This window comes from Curcuma longa, chromosome 3 (genome assembly GCF_044706935.1).
Source record: "Curcuma longa cultivar G26 ecotype Majalengka, Jawa Barat chromosome 3, ITB_CL_G26_1.1, whole genome shotgun sequence".
NCBI lineage: Eukaryota > Viridiplantae > Streptophyta > Magnoliopsida > Zingiberales > Zingiberaceae > Curcuma > Curcuma longa.
In genome coordinates, this window is record NC_133863.1 from 6,911,569 (window position 1) to 6,936,312 (window position 24,744).

Here is a 24,744-nt window from a genome sequence, read left to right on the forward strand (position 1 = left end):
CAAAGGTAATTATATTAACAAAGTAAAATCTTTACTTTATTAAAGATAGAATTGGGCAAGTTAAATCCACAAGCTATTACATTAATTGTTTAATTTCCACCATTTTACTTTTGCCTTAGTTAAACAAGTCGGCACAGTGTTTTTTCTTGTCCTTACTTAGATGACAATTAAAGACTAAACTTAAACTCATAATCAAAGGTTTAAGTAGCCAACTAATAATTATATTCAAGTAGATGGACTAACTTAATAGAGGCCCATACAAGAGGCCTTACCAAAAACCATACCTATAAATAATGTTCTCGCTAACACAATAATCCTATTAAAATTTTCTACACTTAATAAAGTATTTTATTAAAATAGATATTTTAATCCAAATATTAGATTAAAATCATTTCTATTCAATTAGTTGTTACTTAAGTGAGGAGAGAGCATCCATGCAATGCAGCATTTTGAGATAGATTAGCATAAGATGGTTGGTATTTAGGCCCAAATCAATGGGCCCACCATGGTGGGTGTGAAAATTTATTATATATATATAATTGGCCGAGGCTTGTCGGTCCATTTCTTGATGGTTACTTTGCAACTAACAAGGACAGGATTCAGGAATGGGATTAAAAATTATTATTCTTGTGGAAAAAATTGAGCTTGTTTTTCATGTAAAATATTCCCCACCGACAGCTTTAATTTGTTTTTATCTCATTTCTTTTCTGTTTAAACATCTTTTTCTAATCACTTCTGAATTGAATCTACCATATGAATATCATCTATTGGTATTTGGTTTTAGGTTTAAGCAAATTAATGTAACTAAGTAATTTTTTTTTATTTTATTTAAAAATATTTTATAGAGCACGTTACGTGGAGTGTGTGACGGCTGTGCGTTGCGCGACTTCAAGGTTCTCTTCTCTTACAAAAGTGAAGGCTGTTGCTTTGCTGCTCTCTGCCTCCATTGCCGTGCAGATCTGAGAGCTAGCTTACCTCCGAGGGCGGCGATGGAGAGGGAGTTGAGCTTTTCCATGTCTAATGTCGCCGGATCCGTCGCAAAGTTCGCGTCATTGGCCCTTCCCTTCCTGTTCTTCCTGCTCTTTTCCTCTCTGATTCCTTCCGCAGGTCAGTTCCCGGTTCTATTCACTTCGGAGTGGTGGTTTTTCTTACGTTTAAATTCAAGAGCCGATTTCCTCGAGTTTGGTGCTCCTTGATCAGCTAACACATGCTGCGGTAAATGCAGAAATTAAGGATAAATATTGAATCAGCTTTAAATTTAATGCTTTTCTTGATAATTTGTTTCCGAAAATTTGTTCTTATCAAGTTTCCAAAGAGAAGAATCACCTCTTTTTAGTTTCTCCTGTTTGAAATTGTGATTATTGTTCCAGCCTCACTCTCGAAATATACATCTTCCAAGAAATCTGACTCAGGAACATTTCTATGGTGGTTCTGATCAATGATTAAGAACAATATTGTTCATATTCATAAACTGTTAAGGGAGGTCAACATACTATGATTTTTTTTTAAAAAAAAAAATTATCTCAACTCATCAGCTGCAACAGTTGGCAGGGAGTCTATAATTGTTAACAAGAATTCTGATAGGATATAATTAAAGTGATATCCTTATAAAATGAAGAATTATTTATTGTTACACTGAAATAAATAACAAATTAGAAGGTTAATCGCAGTTTATTTCAGTTCTCTATTTGGTAGATTCAAAGAATTTATCACAGTTCCTTATTTTCTAATTAATGATCTCTCTCCATGTCATCTTTTGCCTGACAGAAGCTTATGATCCACTGGACCCAAATGGAAATATAACAATCAAGTGGGACGTTATGCAGTGGACTCCTGATGGTTATGTTGTAAGTAAAAGTTGAAGTTACTACCTTAATTAGATTTCTGAAATTGTATATTTTACAAGTTTATACACCAAATAATTTGCAACTGCAATCAAATATGGATATGTGGATTCTTTCAGGCTGTTGTGACAATGTTCAATTACCAGCAATATCGTCACATCCAAGCACCTGGATGGACCCTTGGGTGGACCTGGCAAAAGAAGGAAGTCATTTGGTCTATGGTAGGAGCGCAAACCACTGAACAGGGTGATTGCTCGCGTTTTAAGGGTGGTAACCTTCCACATTGCTGCAAGAAGGATCCAACAGTTGTTGATCTCCTTCCCGGAACACCTTACAATATGCAAATTGCCAATTGCTGCAAAGGAGGGGTGATTAACTCATGGGTTCAAGATCCAGCCAATGCTGCAAGTTCATTCCAGGTCAGTGTTGGCTCATCAGGAACCACCAACAAGACCGTCCGCGTACCCAAAAACTTCACCCTAAAGGCTCCAGGACCAGGGTACACATGTGGGATAGGCAAAATTGTAAAGCCTACTAAATTTGTTACGCAAGATGGAAGGAGAACAACCCAAGCTTTAAGTAAGTTATCAAAGATCAATTGCAAAATAAGTTTGGAATGTGGGTCTGCAAAATTTTGCTGATATTCAGACTACTTTGATCAAACCTTTGCTGATATTTTCTTTGATTTTAATTGCAGTGACATGGAACGTGACATGTACATACTCTCAGTTTCTGGCTCAGAAGACTCCTACTTGCTGCGTGTCACTCTCATCTTTCTACAATGACACAATTGTTAACTGTCCCACATGTACGTGTGGCTGCCAAAATAATGCAACTCAACCAGGGAGCTGTGTAGAGTGAGTTCAAATGCAAATTGCCGATTCCCTTGCTACACCATGTTAATTGGTCCGCTGATGATGTGTTGGTTTTCCATTGCAGTCCTGATTCCCCTTATTTAGCCTCTGCAGTAAACAGCCATGACAAAAACAGCTTTACACCTTTGGTGCAGTGCACAACACATATGTGCCCAATAAGAGTTCACTGGCATGTCAAACTTAACTACAAGGACTACTGGCGAGTGAAGATTGCAATAACAAATTTCAACTATCGGATGAACTATACACAGTGGAATCTTGTTATCCAGCATCCTAACTTTGACAATATCACTACAATTTTTAGCTACAATTATAAATCACTGACGCCATATGGAGGCATAAGTAAGTTTCTAAAATTCAGCTTTATGTTTCCATGATAATCCTTTAGAGGTTTGCTTCTTGATTCAAGAAAGTGAATGGCAGGATAGTGTCCCAATGCAATAAGCCCGTCCCTGTGAATTTCTTCACAATGGTGCAACTCATCATTGGATTTACTAAGAAATTGCAAAGTTTTCTGTGATAGCATCTTTTTACCTATTTAATCGACTCCTAAGCATACAGGATTAAAATAGGTGATTCCTAATGTTCTTTTATTTATAGTAACAATCTGGATTGAATTTGATATGACAGATGACACTGCAATGCTTTGGGGTGTCAAATTCTACAATGACTTCCTCATGCAAGCTGGACCTTATGGAAATGTACAATCAGAACTTCTATTCAGGAAGGATCCATCAACATTTACCTTCCATCAAGGCTGGGCTTTCCCACGTCGAATCTACTTCAATGGCGACAACTGTGTCATGCCGCCTCCAGATTCATATCCGTGGTTACCTAATGCAGCCTCACAATTGAAGAGCACATTGTTGATATCCCTCGTTGCTGCTTTGACTTGGTTGCTAATCAATGCCTAGTAAGAAATTTGAGTTTGTGACATTTTTAAGTGTTCTCACTCAAGCTTCTGGAAGTGGATTCTAGTCTCCAACAGGAAGAAGGATCAGATGTTTCTGAAGAATCAGATTTGATTAAATGTCAACATAATATATATATGTGCGTTGATATTGTCATTCCATTTGGTAGCAAAATGAGTTTTAATGTATTTTCTTTGTAATTTATGCCCCCGTATTATTTGTAGAGAAATGGGGAAAACAGTACTTATATTTGTAAAATTAAGCTATTAGCAGACAAACGGGTGTTGTTGAAAGAGTTTTTTTTTAAATAACTTTGTAGGATTCATAGTTCACCTTTGCCCAGCTTTAATTGCATATTTTCATTTCAATATATATTGGAATAAACATACTCAAGCATTTCATGTTTGAGCTAATCAATATTCGAGGAAAGAGCCATACAAACACAAAATGATTGATCATATATATCCGGTTCTTTAGCTCTTTTGCTTCATATACAGCTATAGATGGGATGTGTCAGCCTAGCCTGTGTTGATTGTGCAATCTTAGGTTTATTAGAGGGTTCAGTTGACCGATCGATTGGGAATCTCAATAAGATATTAAGTTAAAGCACAAATGGAATAGTTCAAAGCACCATGAAGAATTAATGAATTCAATACAAGTATGACGAACTCAAGAGTCAACTAGCATTGATCTTAAAGATGATAAATAATCTGACATCAGTATTGAAAATATGAGTTTAATGATAATCTTCTGTAATACTGCATATGAAGTTTTGCAATAATGTGATCATCCATACAAAAATGCAACCGGAAAGGAAATTCCACTAATTTGAAAGCTTCTAGGTAGAAATCAAAGACAAACCTGCATAAAAGAAGACCATTCTGGTGACGAAAAACCAGCAACAAAGATCCGGCTTTGCAACAGAAACACAGAAACTGAACTGGCTTTTCCCCAAACGATCGAGACACATATTCTTGGTTGATCAGAGCATTTAGGAATTGGCTAATGAGGAAGAAGAGAATGAAAGTTTGTAGGTCTTTATGAGAACAAACCATATATCAATGGCTTACCAACAGTAGATCTCCAAATTGGAAAGGTCTCGTGTCTTTCTCATCTCTCTTGCTTTTGTTGTTAGTTTTCTTTTGATTCCTCTCCTTTGAAGCAATGTGTTCGGTGAGGAAGAAGACTAGAAATCCAGGATCCTGTAGGAAATACAAACAATGTTCATTCCATTGCTTGTTCTAAACAGTGTCCTTGAAGGATTAATTGATGCAACCAACAAAATGTTTGGCCTATTTTGTTTTGGACAGCATCATGAATGTTCATATACTTGCATACTGATGTGCATCTTTCAAAAGAGGCAACAGTTTTTAATTTTTTATTTTTCAGGAAAAAAAAGAATTTGAAAATTATGAGCAGGTAAGCAATCTCCATCGTTGTTCATTTTTTAAAATTTGCCCACATGACTGCTACTTGCCAACTTGTTTGATTGAGAATACAATCTTCTTTTGCTTTAGAAAATTAGCTACCTTGGCGATCATAGTTATGAAACACGGATCGGACAGAACTAGCTGGTTCGATCGAAAAAAAAAGGATGGAGGCTCTTGGCTTTTCTACGTCTTGTTACTAATCATCACAACTAACTCTTTGAAGTGAAACTTAAGGGTATATTATATTGTATACGTGAATGGATTATTATATTTGTGCCATATATTCTAAGAAATTGGAAATGTCTAGATCTACACCATGGCAGTTAAACGCTTCTATTGCTTCACAAGTTCATACCAAAATGTGGACCAAAAAAAACTTTCATTATCAAGTGACTTGAAATTTTAACTCTGTTTTAGTATTTTTGGTTGTGAAGATCATCACTTCATGGGTGTTTTGTTTTTCATTTTCCATAAGCAAATTCTAGCAAAGCTTTAAACCTGTTGCTTAAGTTTTATGACCACTTGCAACAAGTTCATTTATTCTATGTTTCTCCAAGTTCTGTACCTTAATTTGTTCACTTTTTTTCTTCTTCTTCTTTTTTTAAAATAAATAATGAATGAATAAATAAATTAAAAAAAAAGTTGTTGTGGGTAAGTCTTCAACTTTGACAACTATTCTTGGCATTGCAAGGAATGAATGAATGGGAATGCTTAGAGGACTTGATTTGATTTCAGCACTGACAGAGAATTGTTAAACCATGAGAAAATAATCCAAGATATATACAATGATGAATTTCTTTTTGCACCACTCCATTTCGTGTAACTTGACAACAAAACATAATTATGGGGCTGCTTGGGAGAGAGAGCCTTTCATAATTTCGTGGGTCATCAATGCTTCCACCAATTTTGCTGCAGGCCAAAGATGAGATGTAAATTATACAAAGCCTTTTTTTCTACAGAAATAGAGAGAAGAGAAGAGCGTGGCTTGCTTGATGTTGAGTCTTTTTGTCTCCTCTTGATCGGGTGATTAATTCAACTGAGTAAATTCATTCAATTTGTTTATCTATTCAACTAATCCATCTAGTACATCTACACTTTTCAGTTCATCTCTTCTTTCTCTCTCTCACTGTATTGTTTCTCTTCTCTCTTTAATATATTTGCCCCATCAGATAATTGATTATATGTGTTCTTATTATCAGATATAATCAACGTGCAAAAATTTGTGATTTTATCAGATATAATGGCAAAGAAACAAGTAGTCTATGTAAAGACACTTTTATTCACAATCCGAAAACACTAGTTTAGAGCTAGAAAACAAGTTTGAAAGAAAGAGACAGGGCAAGTATATATCACATGCAGATATATTAATTATGTAAAGATATGTTGTTCGATTAATTGCATCTCACAGATTTGTAGATACACCATCTATCAAATCATAGTTCTGGAGCTCAAACAGATCAGAGCTGGACTCACTTCCTTCATCCTCCTCTGCTGATTTCCTCCTCCTCCACTTTTCTTCCTTTCTGAAGAACTCTTCACTCCATAACTTTGCTTCCATGTCAAGCAGCCATTTGTTCGTAGAATTGCCATCGACAGATTTGGATCTCTCATTCTGAACCCTCGCCTCATGGCAATCCTGGTTTCTCTCTGAGTCGAGAGCAACACAGTTGTCCTTCCGAGTGGTTTTAATGACCTGAGGGAAGCTGATGCTGCGTCTACTCATGCAGGCATCTTCCTTTGTCACAGTGGTGGACTTTGATTTCTTCTTCAGAATGGATTGCTTGAAGAAAGAAGTGAAGAAGGTAGCCAACTTTGCACCTGTAGATTTAGGCTGTTTGATACTCTTCTTGTCCTCCTTGTTTCGATTCTCAATCTTCTTGGATTGCTTGCTAAGGCTGATACTTGGGCCTTCATCAAAGCCGCGACGGGGGAAGTATCTCAATACCCCGGAGACATTCACCTCTTCGGAGACGCCGTGGAGGCTAATCTTTGACATCCTCAAGGATAAGGAATTCAATGCATGGGGAGAATAGATAGGTAGCCACCTCTTTTTAACAAAAATCAATAGCATCAGAGCTAGGGGAAATGCATGCACATATGCCGGAGAGTGTTTGGCTTTAGATGTCTCCACTCGATGCTATGTGCTGTGCAGGTTGGCCCATATAGTAGGAGGAAGGGGGACAAACTGAGATCCTTAATTTAACAGTTTACAGGCTAGCTAGCTAGCTACAATATCTCAAGATGTTGAGGTGTGCATGCAAAATATATAATATATCATATGGTTATTTGCTTGACTTAAACGAACACCAAAATTAATGGATATTTGCAGCTAAATCATTTTCAATTGATTTTTCAGCAGCTATATGTTTTCTCATCCGTGAAGAGCGTTTCACACAATACGAAGACGACGATTAAACAACTTTGCTAGTCGAGGATGGTGGCCGAGCTTCCCTGGACAAGGTTATTAATTACTATGGCAAAATAAAATCACGCGGTGGTCAATCTGTGGAAAAAGGACCTGAATCCACAATGATTCTTTCTCGTAGGACGTAGATTTCCATTTTCTACTAAAAAAAGTGATTCAGTTTCAGATTCAAGATAATATTATTAATCCATCAGATAATTCATGCTTGCATTATCGAGCACAACATACGACATCACTTATTATTTCTAGCGATTATGTTCCCGGAGACTAGCAAAGTAAGCTTTGGGATCGCTCTCAAAGACGTCTCTGACAATGTACTCGCCCCTGCGCCCGGGAGCTCTCATCATCGTCTGGTTTGGGACGTCGTTGTCGCGGCGGCAGAGAAGCCACAGACCACACAGCGCAAGCCCAACAGCTACGACTGCAGCAGTCGTTCCCAACCCGGATCCAATGTCTTCGCGCGTCTCTAAGGTGCATCGACCATCGCCGCTGACAGTGCTTCCCCTGGTTTCCTTCCTCTGCTTCTTCTCCTGGCTCTGTGTGCTTCCCGAGTTGCCCATATCGCCAGGACTCTCAGTGTAGCATGGAGAGTGCATGGTGTTACTTATAGGAACAGGAGAGAGGATGGATTCTCGGGAATGGATAAATAATAAAGGCATCCATCGAACGGAGATGGTTGGGAAGGCGGACAACATGGAACGCGACCGCTTCGTCTTCCTACAGAATTGATTAGAGTTGATATCGTATCTCTTTTATATATCAAAGTTCCAACTGTAATTAAGATAGAAGATTTTGAATTCCTCTGTGCGTTCCAAGATTCTCCTATTAGATATATTTCAGATTGTATATACAATTGAAAAAAAATCCAAGATATATTTCAGATTTGAATAAACTTAGATATTATATATAATATAATGGCAGTTAACCCTTTTTATTAGAATTATTAAGAAAATCAATCTACAGAATTCTGTGTCTGAGTCTGCTAGTGAGAGCAATCATAAGCGTCAACTCAGAGCTTAGGAAATATATATGCAACGACTCACAGAGAAGGGGAAATTAAGAAGAACAAGTTGCTACCTCAATAAGCGTAGTCATAAGAAAACTCTGAGATGCCAACCATGGCACTCAGAATCTGAGACAAGAGGTAGAAAGTACCCACAAAAACAATGATCACGAGGACCGCAGTGATGGGGTTCTTCAACAGATCGACGATGGGCTGAGAGATGGTGTAGATGGCCCCCGTGCTCACTGTCAGAACGTACAGCGCATACCTCCTCACGTTGTCCCAGAACTCCTCCATCAGAGGGCCCTCAGGCCCCAGGGCCATAGCCTGCTCGACCCCCATGAAAAGAATGGCGAGGCTGAGAGACGCTCCAGCAAGGACAGACCAATTTGGGAGACCTCCTGGCTCTGCTGCTTCTGCCTTTGTGGTCTTGATCGAGATGGGAGCTGGGGGCTTGCATTTGGAACCAGGGATGGTGACTGATGGCCGTGTGGAGCTCAGTGGCGATGAGAGCGTGGATGGGGGCTTTGGAGGAGGTGGTGATGGCGGTCGGAAGGCATCTCTTGGGAGAGGGAGGTGAGGTTTGAGATGGAGAACACAGTTCATGGCTTGTTGCAGTGCAGCGTGAAGGAGGAAGAAGGGGAGAGGTTCGATTAGATTTAGAACAGGGATGGGGTTGTTGCTTTGTGGATGAGGTTTCTTAGGATAAAATTTCACAACATTTTATTCATAATTAAAAATAAAATAATAAATAAATTCCACATATATTTTTGGATATTTTAAATTCCTAGAAATAATAACTTTAAGGCCTAAAATATATTTAGAAAGAAATAACGATAAAGATATTTAAGGTCTTACACACATGGGAAAGGAAAATTTTCAACTTTAGATGTACGTTTTTGAAAATTTCTCCACAGTAAAACTTAGTTGTACTCATATGTAAATTTGCCCCCCTTATTTGCTTTTTTTTTTTTGTTAATTTATTAATGTTTTGGAAATCTATTTTAAACCATTTGATAGGGCAGATTGAGAGGAAGCGGAGGATCATGGCGGCGTTAATGGCAAGATCCGGTCTTCGATCTGCGTCTCTGCTTCTCCGACAGGGAGCGAAGAGCAAAGCTGCAGAGGCACCCAAGCGGAGCTTCTCCGCTTCCGCTCACGATGACGCCCGTATGGCCCCTCCGTTCTTCGTCTTTCGATTAGGGTTTTTTTTTTTTTTTTTTTTGGGGGGGGGGGGGGGGGGGGGGGGGGGGGGGGGGGGGGGGGGGGGGGGGGGGGGGGGGGGTCTTCTCACCGCTGGTTCTCGAATTCTTGACGCCTGTGAAATAAGGTGCATTTTGTTGCGATCTTTGCAGGTGAAGCTGCGAAGTGGGAGAAGATAGCATATGCTGGTATTGTTACCTGTACGATCCTTACCATCTACAACCTCTCCAAGGGGCATCCCCATTACGAAGAACCTCCGGTATCTCCTCATTTTTTTACCTCTTCGTCGTTGATGATTTCATGGCGCTTAATTTACGAAATTTTCTGTCATCCTTTGCAGGCTTACCCTTATTTGCACATCCGTAACAAGGAATTCCCATGGGGTTTGTCGTTTATCCTGATATTGCCATTCTAAAACTCTTGCCCCATATCCTCGGTTGAATTTGATTCGTGTGTTTCCTATAATTTTTGTAATATCGATTGAACTTTGTTGTAACGAATTGTTTCTTTATCTAATGTGAAATTTTACTTGTTTCGTTAGTGATTTCTTTTTTGAAAAGCTTCTTACCTAGGTAAGTTATTTTGCATGATTGCCTTTTAGCAGTTGTTTTTGACATATTCGAAGGGTACACATTCATGATAAGAAATCTGAAATTAAAACCGTCATGAAATTGGTATCAGACGCTTCTGTAGTGTTCAATTTACCTTTGTTCTTGCATGTAGTGCATAAGTATACTCATTCTTTGATCATCTAACTTCTAACCTCAAACTGCCCTATGCTATTTTGTGTCACCTGTTAATTAGCAGGGTCATAGGACATGATTTTAGAAAATATTTCTTTTGTATTCCTATTCATTCCATTTCTTCTTTCTTGAGAAGCCGGTTCTCTTTATGTTTTGTTTATAAGCCAAAACATGGTAGTGGAGGGTGACAACGCAAAAAAGAATTGAAGGGTATTATTGCGAACATTTCTGAATGCGAAGGAACAAAATTTCATTGGAGAGTACTTGTCTCCTGGTAGAGTGTTCTTATTCATTTGGATACAACACATGAACACAAATACACAATCACATCTTAGACAGCAGGAGGAAAGACATAGAGATGGCAAAGTTGCAAACCTAGTAAAATAAGGCTAAAAGTTTCCTTCAGAAATTTTTTGTCTGTACAATTTACAAATCAAGGCACATATCATTTTATTGTAGATGAAAGTGGATTCAAGGAAAAGAACACTGGGAGCAACTAATTGGCAATTGAGAGTTATTTCTTGGCGTTTGATTTTCTCTTTTCTTGTCTCTTCTTTTGGATATTCATTCATTTTATTTTGTTGTGACATGCGGTTAAGATTGCCTTTAGTCCCTAGGTATTTTATGCTACTTCTATATGAACTTATTAATCATCGAGATTAAGGTTTTTTGATGCATGCTGTATACAGCTGATATAGTGTTAATTGATGAGTTAATTAGATTAAATTCTAAGCATGAATTATAGAAAATCTTTAGAAACTAGTGGTGTAAATCCCTATAAAAGATTTAGATACCTTGGATTTGTTATCAATGAAGATATTGTTAATATGAAAAAAAAGTTTTATGTTCATATTGTTAAATGAATCTTGTGTGTTTGCTCTTTAAGCTAAAAGGAAAGACATACATTAGTGTTGTATGACTTGCTGTATTTTATGGATCAAAGTGTTGGGCTATTAGGAAGCTAAATGTATGAGAAATTGATGCAACACAAATGAGAACACTAAGATTGATGTGTGGAGATACTAAAATGGATATAATAAAAAATATTAATTCGGAAAAATTATACGTAGCTCATGATAAAATAGGAGAAAATAGGTTGTGATGGTATTGGCATGTTTAAAGATGATCAATAGATTTTATACTTAGAAGAATTGTATCTATTAGGGCAGATAGCGTGGAGGATAGAAGGGGATCAAATAAATTAATAAATAATAAAATGAAAAATGATTTAATTGACTTGGATATTACTAGTCATACATATAACAATTCAAAGAGCTCTATTGGAGTTATAAGGTTCATCATTGACAAGCACGGCTTATTGATGATGATAACAACGATGACTTATTATCAATGCATAATTATATGAAAATCTAGCAACTTAGGAGCATTACCATGAATAGAAGTCCAGTGGACTAGACTGTACTAGACTAACATACTGATTTTCTTGTGGGCTTTCTCAACAGACATTTTTGTAGACTACCATGTTGTTTTAAGTTTTTAACTTAGATTAGATAGCTATCATCCAGTCGATACAGACAAGAATGTAAGTCTTTTTTCATCCTTCACCTTATTTTATTATATATTTTATTTACTCAACTCATGTTAAATGTGATGGCTGTAATTGGATGCACATTTTCATCATACTATGTTGATAAGTTAATGTGACAAGCCATAGACGGCATGAATTTTATGGATTGCGGGCATGAATTTTACCAGAATCTGTTCTGATTTTGATGGGAGTCAGATTGAGCCTTCGGCTTGTCAAAAGAAACTCGACTCAAAAGTTGCCTCAAGTTTGATTTCAGTCCAAACTCTAATTGCCGTACGTGAAAAGTGAAATCTTAAGTTCTCAAGATATAAAATAAATTGCATAACATTGTGTGCTATTGACTTTTATTCTGGCCTACTCTACAAGTAGTTTTAAAAAATGGTAATCTTGTTGTTATATGTCAAGATTCTTACTGATTTTGAATATCTGTGTGTATTTTTTGCAGTATTTTTGCCTATGCAGCTGACAAAGCATCTATATGTGTTACGTATTTGAATGATTGGATTGCATATAAATATTGAACATTTACTGTGTTACATATTTGATATTGATTTTGCACCCACTTTATTGACAATCTTTATTGCATTCGATTTCCAGGTCCAGATGGTCTCTTTGAGAGGAAGCATCATGATCACTGAACAACAATTTTAATATTAATGTTCCTGCTCGGGTAGCCTGTAGCTTGGAAACTTGGATTCATTTGGGAAAGCTATCCTGCTTTTAATTCCATGTTCAATAATAACACAGAAACTCATGAATTGAATAACACTTTGATGTTGCTTTGATGCTTTCTTTTCATATTATTGTTGTAAGTTGATAAATGTCAGGGCCATTTGGTTCTGGTTATTTATGGATTGTAGATCGTATTTGATGACACCGTGCAGATTGGTACATTTATGCAATTACCATCGATAAAGTCAACTGTAGACTTCTTTGTTTACTTTGAAACTTTCAAGTGGCTTGGAAAAGTAGTACAATTCAGATTCTACGGGAGCACTGCGATTCAATCTTTGTTTTGTAGTTTTAACGTTGAAGCTTCCCAATGTATTTGTTGTGTCAATTATTTGCTTTGGTTCAGCATTTTAGGTATCCAATTTAGCAGCAAGTTTCTGGAAGAGCATTTAGTAGATTATAGGATGAGACTTTGTTGCAGATGGTGAAGTGAGTTCCAACTTCTAAATGGTCAAACTCATGGGCTTACTACCGGTTTAAGTTGAAAATGATGACAGTGCAGTCAAACTCATGGGTAGGTTTCTTCGAGACACTCGAGTTTTGAATGCACCTTTTCTTTGATGTTAGTCAGAGTTGCAGAATATTCAATTAATATATACGGCATTACCAAAAGAAGCATGGACATATGAATATTAAAGTGTTAATCGATATAATTATAGTGGGTACTTGACTTGTGAATATAGATTATATGATCATATATGCAATCAATAAGCAATCTAATGCTTTACGATCAGTAAATATATTGATGCTGTTGTATTATATCAATAATAATTTTAGATTAATTAAATTATGTGATCATATATGCAATAAGCAATCTAATGCTTTACGATCAGTAAATATATTGACGCTGTTGTATTATATCAATAATAATTTTAGATTAATTAAATCAATGTAATAAATAAACAAATAGCTAGGTAAAAAGAGCTCGGAGGTTCTCCTCTGCTTCTTAACGTGCAACTTTAATCATTGGCCCATTTAATGTTGAACAATCGAAAATGATATATTTTAAAATATTAAAGTGGAAGAAAACAATAGATAAAGAAAACAATCAAGAAATCTATATTCTTGATTTGAAATTTATAAAATGAACCTTCTTTATAACGGATGAGTACTTTTACAGTGGATAATCACTCTTACGGCATTCATTGGATTATAATTGTGTCCTCAAAAAGACATCCTTTGATTTGTAAAAAGGGAAAACTATAATCCAATATAATAACTTAATAATAATTTTTCTAAATGAGGCATCCTTTAAGTTGTTAACAGGAAATTTAAATTTAAATTAGTTAATATAAAAAACAAATAATATTTTAAATTTTAACTTTCTAAATGAAAGAATAATATATATTGAAATTGTTTTTCACGTTTGAGATATTGGAAGAAGATCAACATGTCAGTTCAATTTATATTTCTTTGTATGACAAAGTTCAAGTAATGGATGTCTATGTAACAAATGTATGTTCTAATTTGTGATGTGTTAGACATACAAAATCTAAATCCGTATTAGTTGGCTACTGAAATATTAGTTGGCTCGAGGTTGGGTCATATATGCTGTGGAAATATTAAGTAATTTAATACAACAAAAACCTTTTTTTCCACTTCCAAAAGAAATTAAATGGACAGTCCGTATCAAAGCCCTATAGTTTCATTCCCTGAGCTGTAAAAAAATTCAATCTCAAATCAAGCAAAATGCCTCAGCCATTAACGAGTAAACAATGCCAAGTTGTCAAATTGGATTCTTGTTTGATATACATCTAAAACATCACAGAAGTTTCAAGCATACCATAGCATTAGCCGTTTGTTAGCGAATACCATCAGAACATTAGAAAGCAGCAAAGCTTTCCTTTTGCAATAACTTAAGAAAACAAAATGATTGATGCAAGGAACTGCAATCACCACCTACTTCTATTTTTCTACAGTTTCCTGCTTCCTGCTATCTACTCTGTTTTGAATGTCTGAAAATTTTGATTGATCACCATTCACATCTCTATTTTTCTCTTGGGATGTTAGTGAACTACTAATTTCCAATTGAACAACAACTCCATTACCATTTGCAGCTGAGGAATTTTTGAGGGGCTTCTTTGATTCCAATGGTATGGATACTGCCTCAATCTTCTGCTCCATCAGTTCACTCTCCGGCTTAGGCTTTTCCTTGCCTTGGGTTTGCATCTTTGTCGTATTCATTTCACCATAAACAATAGCTGTCTGATTTTGAGAAACTGTGGAATTAGCTGGATCCAGCTTCATTGTCAGGTTAACTGGAGATTCAACCAACTCTATAGATACAGTAGTAGAGTTCTTCTGAAAATAGATCTTATGATTTGAAAAATATATGGAATTTGCTAGCAACCCGCCTGCATTTGTTGATGGCTGTGTCTCTTTGCTGGTTTGGTTGTTGATGATGCTTGAAATTCTCATATCAGGTTGTTGACCTTCGTTTTCAGATTCAACTACAGTCACAGCTTGGAGAGATATCTTGTCTAGGATTGGAGTTTCAGAGCTACTGGCAAATGTAGCATTATTTGTAGTCAAACTTCCTTGGTGATTAATACTTAAATTGTTCCCTCTGGTATTATCTAGCAGTATGGAGGCAAATGAATTTTCTTCCTTTCTAACATCTGATTCATTTTTGTTGATGTTCTTTTCTGCTCCGCGTTCAGATTCAGCCTCTAGCTTTTCTTTAAGCACATGCTGAGCCTCCTCTTTGTTCTCCTTATCATGGGGTTCATTCTCACCAAGTTTCTCTGCTGCTCCATTTTTAGATTCATATCTTTGGTTTCCTTCAGGCACATCTCTACTCTCTCCATCTTTCCTCTTTTTATCATCTGACTTATTTCTGTCGAGCTTCTTCATTGCCTCATTTTCAAACTCAGGTTCAAATTCATTCGCTTGGACCACATGAGCTACAGCACTAGAAGCATCGTCAGCCTTAAAACTTCTTTCTCGTGCCGCCTGAGATGCTTCTTTCTGGTCCACTTCTTGGATGGTATGGACTACTTCACTGGACACATCATCCCCTTTGAAACTTATTTCACGAGCTTTATGAACTGCCTCATTGTGTTCATGGTCATCAATCCCGTCCCATTCCTTTGATTGACCCTCCTTTTCTTCTTCAAGGCCATCTTCTTCTTCATCCTCAAGTTCCACATCAGATCCACCTTCATCCTTGACTTCTTCCTGCCTGATTCCATGTCCTACTGCAATAGAATCTTTTTTCACCTCATCGACACCCTTGTCCTCACCACTGTCCACTACTTCAGCTATGTGAGGCAGATCCTCCCTCCCAAATCTTCTAATGTTGAACCGCCTCTCGTCACCCTTCTCGCTCCTCTCTTCAAATGTTTCCTTCTTGTCATGGGAGTGCTTCATTTGACAGAGCAACCAGATGCAGATGGCAATCAAAAGACACATGTGAAGAACAGTCTTCATCTTATGACACCCTTTTCCCCTCTGGTTCCTACTGGATACCTGCCTCAACATGGCGACTGCCTTCGAGAGATCCCTCAACCTTGCAATGTCTATCCACGGGTACAAATAGGAATCTTAAGACCAAATCAAAACATCTGATCGCATCAAATAGAACAAGATGGTAGTGTTGTCGATCAATTTCCAGATATTTTTCCTTCTTGAAAAGCAATTAAGATTTCAGTGCAGATATAAATGTCACAATCCAAACAAATAATATCTAGTCTAGTAATCTAGTAGACAACAATGTCCATCCGACTTTTTTTTTTCCAAATAAAGGGGAATAACATATACTAAATATCTAATTTTTTTTCCAACTGAGAAAAAAACTGCTAAAACAATCAAGAAATCTGATCATAATCCTGCAAAGAACAAGTTCAAAATTCCCTTCGTATGAACGAAAACACCAAATCGTCTCAAAATTGCAGGCAGAGAATAGCATGAAGCACCTTGAGACATGGTATATTTACATCTCTATAAGCGAGATAGGAGGAAAAACAACACGAGAAGGAAAACAATCAAGGAAATTGAAAAAAGGAGGAGCAAGAAACCCTAATTAAGGTCCAAAGCCCCTTAAATCAGACAATCCAGAGCTTTGCGCGACAAAATCCAACCACATGAGAAAAACCTACCTTATATAACAGCACGGGGAGAGGGGAAACGTACCTGGAGCAAAGATCTGAAGCCTCCTTGTTCCTCCGTTCCCTGCTGCCGCCGTTACCGTAGACGAAGGAAGGAAGGCACGAGGGGAACAAATGCAAAGGAGGAAGACTCAGAACCTGATGTGATGGCTGCTCCAGTCAAAGCTTCTGGCAATGTGTTGTGATATAAATCCCCAATCCTTTAATTAACTAATGCATTTATTTTTTAAGTTGGCTGGTTATGGGATATCCAATTTAAGTCGATTAATTTTGGGATGATAATTGGATCCATAGAAATTTTTTATCACTTGTCAAATCAATCGAGAAGCACTATAATCCAAAATCATTTGGATTTGTGAACACTGAGAATGCATATTTCCAATTATGTTAATGCTGCTGCTACGTTTAGATTAGGCTGTCTGAAATTGACAACTCTTCGGTGGGTACGCTACTGTTGCCACAGTTTAAACTATTTATTTAGAATTGAATGTACCTATTTTTATTGAGGTGGATGGATCGAATTTTAGTAGATAAAATTAAAATAATTTTTTTCTATAATAATTAATTATAGATGATTATAAAATTGAGTATAAAATAGTTGAGATGATAGATTTTATCTTTTATTGAAGTAGAGGTGGACTGGACATCTCTAATCCTAAACTGATAAACTAAATCAATCACCTAAATTCAAAAATTCAATTTATTGGTTTGGTTTCAGTTTAGATACATACTATTTAAAATTATCAGTTTATATTTGAAGGTTTGAACTTGTATAAACCCTTAAATTCGAACCCAACCAATAAGATTTTTATAATAGTTTATACATAGATAAATTCCATGAAATAAATTTACTATAAAGTAAAGAACTTTGTATCATTATATTATTTATCCAAAACTAGATTTAGCATGAATCCATTAAATTAAAAAAAAAAAGTTAACCCAGTCACAAAACACACAGAAATAAAGGTCCAAGTGGGTCCCGGCGGGCATACTATGGTCCATCCACAGCCTTTGCCCTTTGCCCTTTGCCCTTTGCCCTTTGCCCTTTGCCCTTTGCCTTGTTCCTCAAGAAAAGAAAAGCAGTTGTCGCCGCTGCTAATAAGTTTAGGCATATCCGGGCTTCTTTGTTTACCTTGATTCGCAAGCTCATCATCATCTGTGTTCCACAATCCAGGTGCATTTCTGCTCTCTATCTGTGTTTGACAAACCGGTCGATGCTGTTTCTTGCTATCCTTACAGATTTCTTTCTTTTGAACACTAGAGTTTTGAAAGTCGCCGTTCCCTCAATTTTAAGTTCCCTCAGTTTTAAAATGGTTGCCTTCCTGTCACATAACATCTTTATAACCTCTCTTCAGTTTGTTGTAGATCTTATGTAATACTTCCTATGACCTATCCAAATTATTTGTTTTAAGACTTGAAAAAAAAAAATAATAATAAAATAAAAACGACGACGAGGAACGCGGCCTCCGCCTTCCTCGGAGAAAAATCGCGAGGGATGCGTTATAAGGGATTGAGCGGAAAAGAAACCCTAGCCATCCCTGCCCTAACGCCGCACGCCGCCCCTTCTTCTCTGCGCACGCGACGCCCTTCTGTGCCGCGACAGCCGCCGCCTCCTCCCACGCGATCACCACCCCTCTGCCATAACGCGATCGTTGTTGTTCCTGGCCACAACCGACGCGCTCTGCCTGCTGCCGACGCCCCTCTGCCTGCTGCATCCGCGAGCGCCGCCGTCGCGACGCATCCCGTGGTTTCTCGCGAACGCACAGAGGTCGCGATCGCCGCCTGCCGCGCCCGCGATCGCCGCCTGTCGACCACCGACCGCCGACCGCCCGCGTGAAGGAGCAGACCAGCGATTCCCCTCCCTGTTTCTGGCTTTCGCGAGACGAGACCTCATTCAAATTCTTTTGGTACTAATCCCTAACTTCTCCTTTCCTTGTCCATAGCCATCCTGATGTTTGTCGCGCTAACATGTTTCTACTGCCGAATTAACCTCGGTTTAAGATTTTGACCGATTGCGCCGGATTAGTATAACATTTGTTACCAAAACATCTAGATGTAATTTGATTATAAAAATATGATAATCAAGTTTTATTTAGATAAATAGTGCATACCCTTATAGGAAATAGTGAATGCCTCGTGTAGTTAAATAAGTTACGATTCGATACGTTTTATGTTATTATGTTTATCTTGAGTCTTGAGTTATGGTTATATTATGTGTAGATACGAGTTCGAGTGGAGCACGTTGATCTGCTGGCACTCGAGCTTGGTAGATACAAATGTGGGTACATTCTGTCCTTTGACTCGTATATACCTTTATGCATGAATAAATAGATTAAAATTGATTATGTATACTTATACACCTATTTTCAAAAGAGGGATTAAAGTGATATTTAAAATACTGAAACAGGGTTAAAATAATTAAATCATAAAAGGGTAAAGAATTGATTTGATTTTTTGTTCACACATGGGATTCATCTGGGGGTAATTAAAAATGGGAAAGAGTGTTTTCAAAAGTTTAATATACACTCTGACTTATTCTGTCTGTTGATACCTGTCATTACATTGCTTGATCTATTTTAATTCTTACTGTTAATATTTCATTCTGTTGATACTTAGCTTTTACCTGTTGATACTTACCTTTACCTATAAACCTGATTATGATACCTAACTGAATGAACAACATGTAATTTGATTCGAGTTGGTCGTTTAGACCAAATGATGAATATACCTACTGAGAATGTAACACTGATGATAAGTGATGAAAAAGATATAACAAGAAAGGAGATAAGAGAAAATAATAAATACTAAAAGGTGTTAATTAAGAGTCTAGCTTTATACCAGAGTTTTACCAGAGTACTGGACCGTACACCTGAGGAGTGGTGGCGTGATGTAGCCCTTGGTCCAGAGCACTGACCAATCACATATTATTGTGGTAGAGCAGAGGCCACGGTCAGTGTTTATCTTGTCTTCCACCGGTGAGGGCTGTTAGCTCGTACGTTAGATAACGTATGCAACAGTATATTCTGAGGAGGCTATTAGCTTACATATATATGAGTTATTATTACACTCTGATGATATCGGCTCCTGTTATGCACTTTTTAATTAATTATATAAATGTTGATATTGTTTATAACATTTGACCATATTGAGATTATAATGGTGATGATATAACTTGTTTAAATAACAAGGATTGATAATACTGGTGATGATAGATAATAGTAATATTACTTGATTCCAGATAATAATAAATGAAGAGGATGATAAATAGATATATTTACATATATATATTATGTACCAATGGAGAACCATACAAGAACTTAAAGTGACTATGAAATTCTAATCTACTCTATTTCCTTGGCTTCTTAAATAAGATTAAATTCATGCACATCTTTTCTGATTATCCACTTAGCCTTTGGCTAACTACCTGCATTCTTTAGCTTCCAGATTTGTAGGCACAAATCTAATACTACCCTGTTCTAGTTTGTTTTAAAGTTGCTCAGAGACCTTGACATATTATGTTCGGTTTGTTTTACTTTAGTTGATGGTTTATGTCATTTTCTTTCCTTTATGAGTACAGGTGGTTGTCCCTATACTAATAAATGGTTGTATGAACTCATTCTTAGTTATTTTATCTAATAAAGTTATGGATGGCTCTTTTATGTTAAGTCTCTCTTATTGTACTGGTCCCTTTATTATCATGTCATCAAGTGAGGTACCTCCCGAGGCGCGGGAACGACACCTCTGGGGCGTGACAATTTGACAAGCAGCAGATGAACCAACAATACTCTACTTTATAAGATGATTATGTTGTTTGTGTTTTTTTTTAATTTCTTTGAGCTCCTTGGCACCACACTTTATAAGATTTTCCACACTTGATTTCACACACACACCAATCACTATCAACAAATGCAATCACAAATCTTTTTTACCAACTTCCTTATGCTAATCCAACCATATGCAAAGTTATCTATATCATACACATCACTTGGTTTTTCGACACCTGACTTGGTTTTTCATGCGCTTGTTCCCTTGCCTTCAATTTGTACTTGCATCATCACCCAACCAACTTGCATCTTAATTCATTCTCATCAATGTAGTGAGGAATACTTCTAATACCTATCATGGAAAAATTTTAAGGGCCTTGTGGTAAAATTCTAAAACCTTTGGACCATTTTGCAAAAGTGTTAGCCTTCTCTTTTTATTCCGATTCCTTCTCCCCTGTTAGCCTTCTCTTTTTATTCCTCCCTAAACTTCCTCAAGAAAACTCGACGCCGCCGCCGACACAGCCGTCGTTGACGCTGCCATCATCGTTGCCGATACTGTATGGCTGCGAGCCCCTTCCATTGTCACCGACCATTTCGCTTTGACTACCAAGAAACCACAAGTCAAAATTAGTCATATGTAAGATCATACAAGTGAGAAATAGATCCTCATTCTTGTTTTTTCTTCAACAAGGGTTGCATGTTACTTTGACTTCTCCTGACAATTAGCTTTAATATGCCCATACTTGTTGCAAAAATAACACTGCTTTCCTTTATGATTTGGTTTTTTATTCCACTTCTCACTGTTAGTGATGGATTACATCAAATTTTCCATCACCACGTTTCCCATATCTGCCTGTTCCTCTACTACAGGTTCCTCTGTCATTGCGGTTTACTTTTGAATACTCAATGTTTGTCTAAGAGGCTTTCTCCATAATCTTCTGCGGACCTGTTTATTTTCTCGTCATATGCAATCAGTGAACCCATCAATTATTTAGAGAATAGACTGTTTCTTTAACTCAATAGCATTACCAAATTATCCACTTAGAAGGAAATTTATCAAAACTTTCTCAATAATTTTTTAGTCTGTGAAGAGTTTCTCCCTAGGTTTTCATCTAATTCATAATGACAGACTGTTCAAATAATCAAGAACCAACTTACCTCCATGCATAAATTCTATGACTTGTTATATAGAGTTTGAAGTTTGACGCTGTTACCTTGTTCTATAAATTTTTTTGTGGCATCTGCAATCCCAAGGAAAATTGAATCTTCTACTGCATACCGTAATAGGCCTTCACATTCTTCTTTTAAAAGTCCTTCATTTCTGTTTTTGTTCTATCGTTTGACATATCCAATCGCTACAAGATCCAAACCTCTTGAGAGATAAAGGTCTTCATCTTGATACTTTATATATATGTATATAATTCTGACTATTGAAGATGGGCACCAAATATTGAGAGAAATTCAGCATACTCTTATTCCCATTTTTGGTTATGTCTACAACTTCAACTTCACAGGATCCATTTGCGTCAGTAGCAACCTCATCTTAGCTCCCATACCACAATGTTGGTTTGAAAAATATATGGGAAAAGAATAATACAATTTGAAATAAGATGAAGTAGCAAAGAAGAGGCAAAACCACATTAGTTGTCTGTATATATATATAGATAGATAGATAGATTCTTGAACAGACAACTAATGTGGTTTTGGATGAAAGTGGGGACTATCCAAAAGCGGCTACTCAAATTATGGCGAGGACATCTTGACCAAGTAACGCTACATTTACTAGTAAAAACTAGACACTACTCCTTTACCCACATAATCAAGTGGATAGGTTAGTTAACAACCACTAAATATTTTTGCATCAATTGTTTGCAAGTTACAATAAGTTCTTTCATAAATTTCATTGATGTCGACATTAGGGATGCAAATTGCACACCGATTGACCTTACTCAAACCTCACTTGCTAAGGTTTAGCTCTACTAATAATAATTGAGCATCAGCTAAAATTTGATACAATTCAAGCTCAAATTTAGGTCATTTATATTCATTGGGCTTGAGGTTTGTTGAGTGTCTTTTACACAGGAAATGAGCTTCACTTTAGACCGAGCTTATTCTTGATTTATTTTGAAATTTAACTCAATCAATCTTGCACCCGACCTTACAATCCACAACTTTGATACTCTATCGAAATAGTACATGATAGTACAGTGGCTTGCATATCTCCATCGCTCTTGTAAGCTTACATCTTAGATCAGTTGAACATATGAGTTTGTTCAAATGAATGTATTCACTGTCTTATAAAGAAGCTTGTTTACCATTTTCTTTGTGGATAGTAATATAAGAGATTTGTCCACCAACTTAAATGATCAATTCTCAAGTTCTGCTCGTTTAAAATTGTAAGATAAGAAGCTCAAAGTTAGCCACTGTAGTACTAAATGAGCTTGAACAAACTTTTTGTCAGATTATTCCATGACACACAACTCAAATGTATTTTCATTTTGTTCTGGTATTTGTTTTCTTTGTCTGCATGTTTCTCCCCTGAATGTCTATCCTTATTGCATTTCTGGAACCAATAAATTACGGTCTACTACTTCAAGTCTCATTGTCAACGATTAATTTTTATGACCTGCAAAAAAGAACATTTACGCTTATCATACACCATAATCTGATTAACAAGTATAAATTAAAGTTCCATTCATAAAATGATATGTAAAAATAAGTGTTAGTAAAACTTGCCATTTGGGGTTTGATCATGCATATTTACTAAATGCTGGCAACATAATTTTCAAAATTGTGTAATTTTGCAAAACGGTAATTTATCAGTTTTATGTCTAATTTATATCATCTTCACTAATGGCTAAATTACCATTTTGTAGAGAATTTCTATTTGTGCTAAGATCTCGCAATGGAAACACAAAAATCGCCATCTGAAAAGCCACGTTCAGTTGATCCAGCCATGACTTCATGCAGAAAGAAGAAATCAGATGATGCTGGCTTTTTAGAGGATCTGAGAGATCATATCGATGAATTCATTCATGCATCGATGGATGAGCACAAGAATTGCTTTCAGAAGACGATTAAAAAGGTCAGTGGAGAAAACACATCGCAGAACTTGCTACTTTGGATTAGTAGTGCTCTGAGCTTCTACTGTTGCATGTTTCAGATGTTCGGAATGTCGAGGGCAGTCGCAAAGAGAAACGAAGAAATTAAAGAAGTCGACAGCTCTTTGCCTCTTCAGACAACCGTCAGTCAGTAGGCCTAGTTGGGGGTAACTTTCTACTGCAACTGATGTTGAACCAATAATAGCTTCACTTTAAACACAGGGATACAAGTTGCATGCTACAGAATTGTTTTCTTGGGATTTTCTTTCGTGCTACAGGCCATGATATTAGAATGCTTGGTCCAAACACTTAATCGTTATATGTTGTCATATTTCTTGTGTGCCCTGTTGTTAATATGGTTTTGTTTGCGGAGTCGAACAATTCTCGGTATGTTAAGTGTTGAACTTTGGAATTATAATTATTCACTAAAGGAATTTGACAACTATAGTCAAATTAGAGTAATTTCTGAAGGCATTTTGCCGGGGAAAAAGTTGGAAAAGTGTCATTGTTTTTTGTTTTGGTTTTTTTTTAAAACTAAATTGAGTCCTGGTTCTTTTTCATCTTCAATCCACATAAATAAATTCAGCATCCCAAACCGATTATGAAATTAATTTGTTAGGCAAAAACTAATTGTATGGGCACACCTAAAGAGTAATTTTACAACACATTCTAAGTGGAATAGAACTTGTATAGAACCTTGCAAAATCAACTTGTTAGTTGTTCTATGTCATCTTGCAAAATGTTTGGACCAAAATATTTAGTTGTTTAAATGCATGCAATTTTGCAAAAAGAAAATAAAAAAAATGTTTAGGCGCGATTAGATTGTGAATCTCAGCAAAATGCATGCTTCAAATGGAAACAAACTTACACACGAGTGAATATAGTTAAGAGACTAATTTCCAAATCCATGTGACACTGTAGGTCTATCTCTTAGATCGAAATGGGTTATTTAGTTAATATTAAAATAAAGTATTTAAAATATATATATATATATATATATATAGGTAATGATATATTGTACAATTTGTGAACATTAATATAATATAAAATATTTTTTA

At 36.5% G+C, this 24,744-nt stretch overlaps 5 protein-coding genes across 9 annotated transcripts; 3 read left to right on the forward strand and 2 right to left on the reverse strand.

The window, feature by feature from the left end:
- The first annotated feature begins 902 nt into the window (after window positions 1-902).
- On the forward strand, window positions 903-3,962 carry LOC141823385 (COBRA-like protein 1). The gene is made up of 6 exons (XM_074710665.1): window positions 903-1,107; window positions 1,768-1,847; window positions 1,964-2,423; window positions 2,542-2,701; window positions 2,784-3,061; window positions 3,350-3,962. Exons 1-6 carry the CDS (start codon window positions 990-992, stop codon window positions 3,631-3,633), a joined length of 1,380 nt encoding a protein of 459 aa, XP_074566766.1. The 5' UTR covers window positions 903-989; the 3' UTR covers window positions 3,634-3,962.
- A 4,511-nt stretch (window positions 3,963-8,473) lies between these two features.
- LOC141825344 (uncharacterized) lies at window positions 8,474-9,146 on the reverse strand. Its single transcript, XM_074712728.1, has one exon. The coding sequence runs from the start codon at window positions 9,092-9,094 to the stop codon at window positions 8,564-8,566; it is 531 nt and encodes a 176-aa protein (XP_074568829.1). The 5' UTR covers window positions 9,095-9,146; the 3' UTR covers window positions 8,474-8,563.
- Window positions 9,147-9,493: 347 nt separating this feature from the next.
- LOC141824273 (cytochrome c oxidase subunit 6a, mitochondrial-like) lies at window positions 9,494-12,923 on the forward strand. Its single transcript, XM_074711532.1, has 4 exons — window positions 9,494-9,658; window positions 9,844-9,950; window positions 10,032-10,074; window positions 12,581-12,923. The coding sequence occupies exons 1-4, from the start codon at window positions 9,535-9,537 to the stop codon at window positions 12,619-12,621; spliced, it is 315 nt and encodes a 104-aa protein (XP_074567633.1). The 5' UTR covers window positions 9,494-9,534; the 3' UTR covers window positions 12,622-12,923.
- Window positions 12,924-14,416: 1,493 nt separating this feature from the next.
- On the reverse strand, window positions 14,417-16,964 carry LOC141824661 (uncharacterized). Of its 3 annotated transcripts, none has more exons than XM_074711984.1 (2): window positions 16,847-16,964; window positions 14,417-16,340 (listed from the first exon to the last, which is right to left on the reverse strand). In XM_074711984.1, exon 2 carries the CDS (start codon window positions 16,193-16,195, stop codon window positions 14,621-14,623), a length of 1,575 nt encoding a protein of 524 aa, XP_074568085.1. In that variant the 5' UTR covers window positions 16,196-16,340; window positions 16,847-16,964; the 3' UTR covers window positions 14,417-14,620. The 3 variants fall into 3 exon arrangements, with proteins under 3 accessions (XP_074568085.1, XP_074568087.1, XP_074568086.1); XM_074711986.1 differs by having other exon boundaries at window positions 14,417-16,233; window positions 16,847-16,958; XM_074711985.1 differs by having other exon boundaries at window positions 14,417-16,337; window positions 16,847-16,958.
- A 908-nt stretch (window positions 16,965-17,872) lies between these two features.
- LOC141825288 (uncharacterized) lies at window positions 17,873-24,017 on the forward strand. 3 transcript variants are annotated; one of them, XM_074712675.1, is made up of 4 exons: window positions 17,906-17,995; window positions 19,042-19,099; window positions 23,462-23,670; window positions 23,749-24,017. In XM_074712675.1, exons 3-4 carry the CDS (start codon window positions 23,491-23,493, stop codon window positions 23,839-23,841), a joined length of 273 nt encoding a protein of 90 aa, XP_074568776.1. In that variant the 5' UTR covers window positions 17,906-17,995; window positions 19,042-19,099; window positions 23,462-23,490; the 3' UTR covers window positions 23,842-24,017. The 3 variants fall into 3 exon arrangements, with proteins under 3 accessions (XP_074568777.1, XP_074568776.1, XP_074568778.1); XM_074712676.1 differs by lacking the exon at window positions 19,042-19,099 and having other exon boundaries at window positions 17,873-17,995; XM_074712677.1 differs by lacking the exons at window positions 17,906-17,995; window positions 19,042-19,099 and adding an exon at window positions 18,335-18,728.
- The last annotated feature ends 727 nt before the right edge of the window (window positions 24,018-24,744 follow it).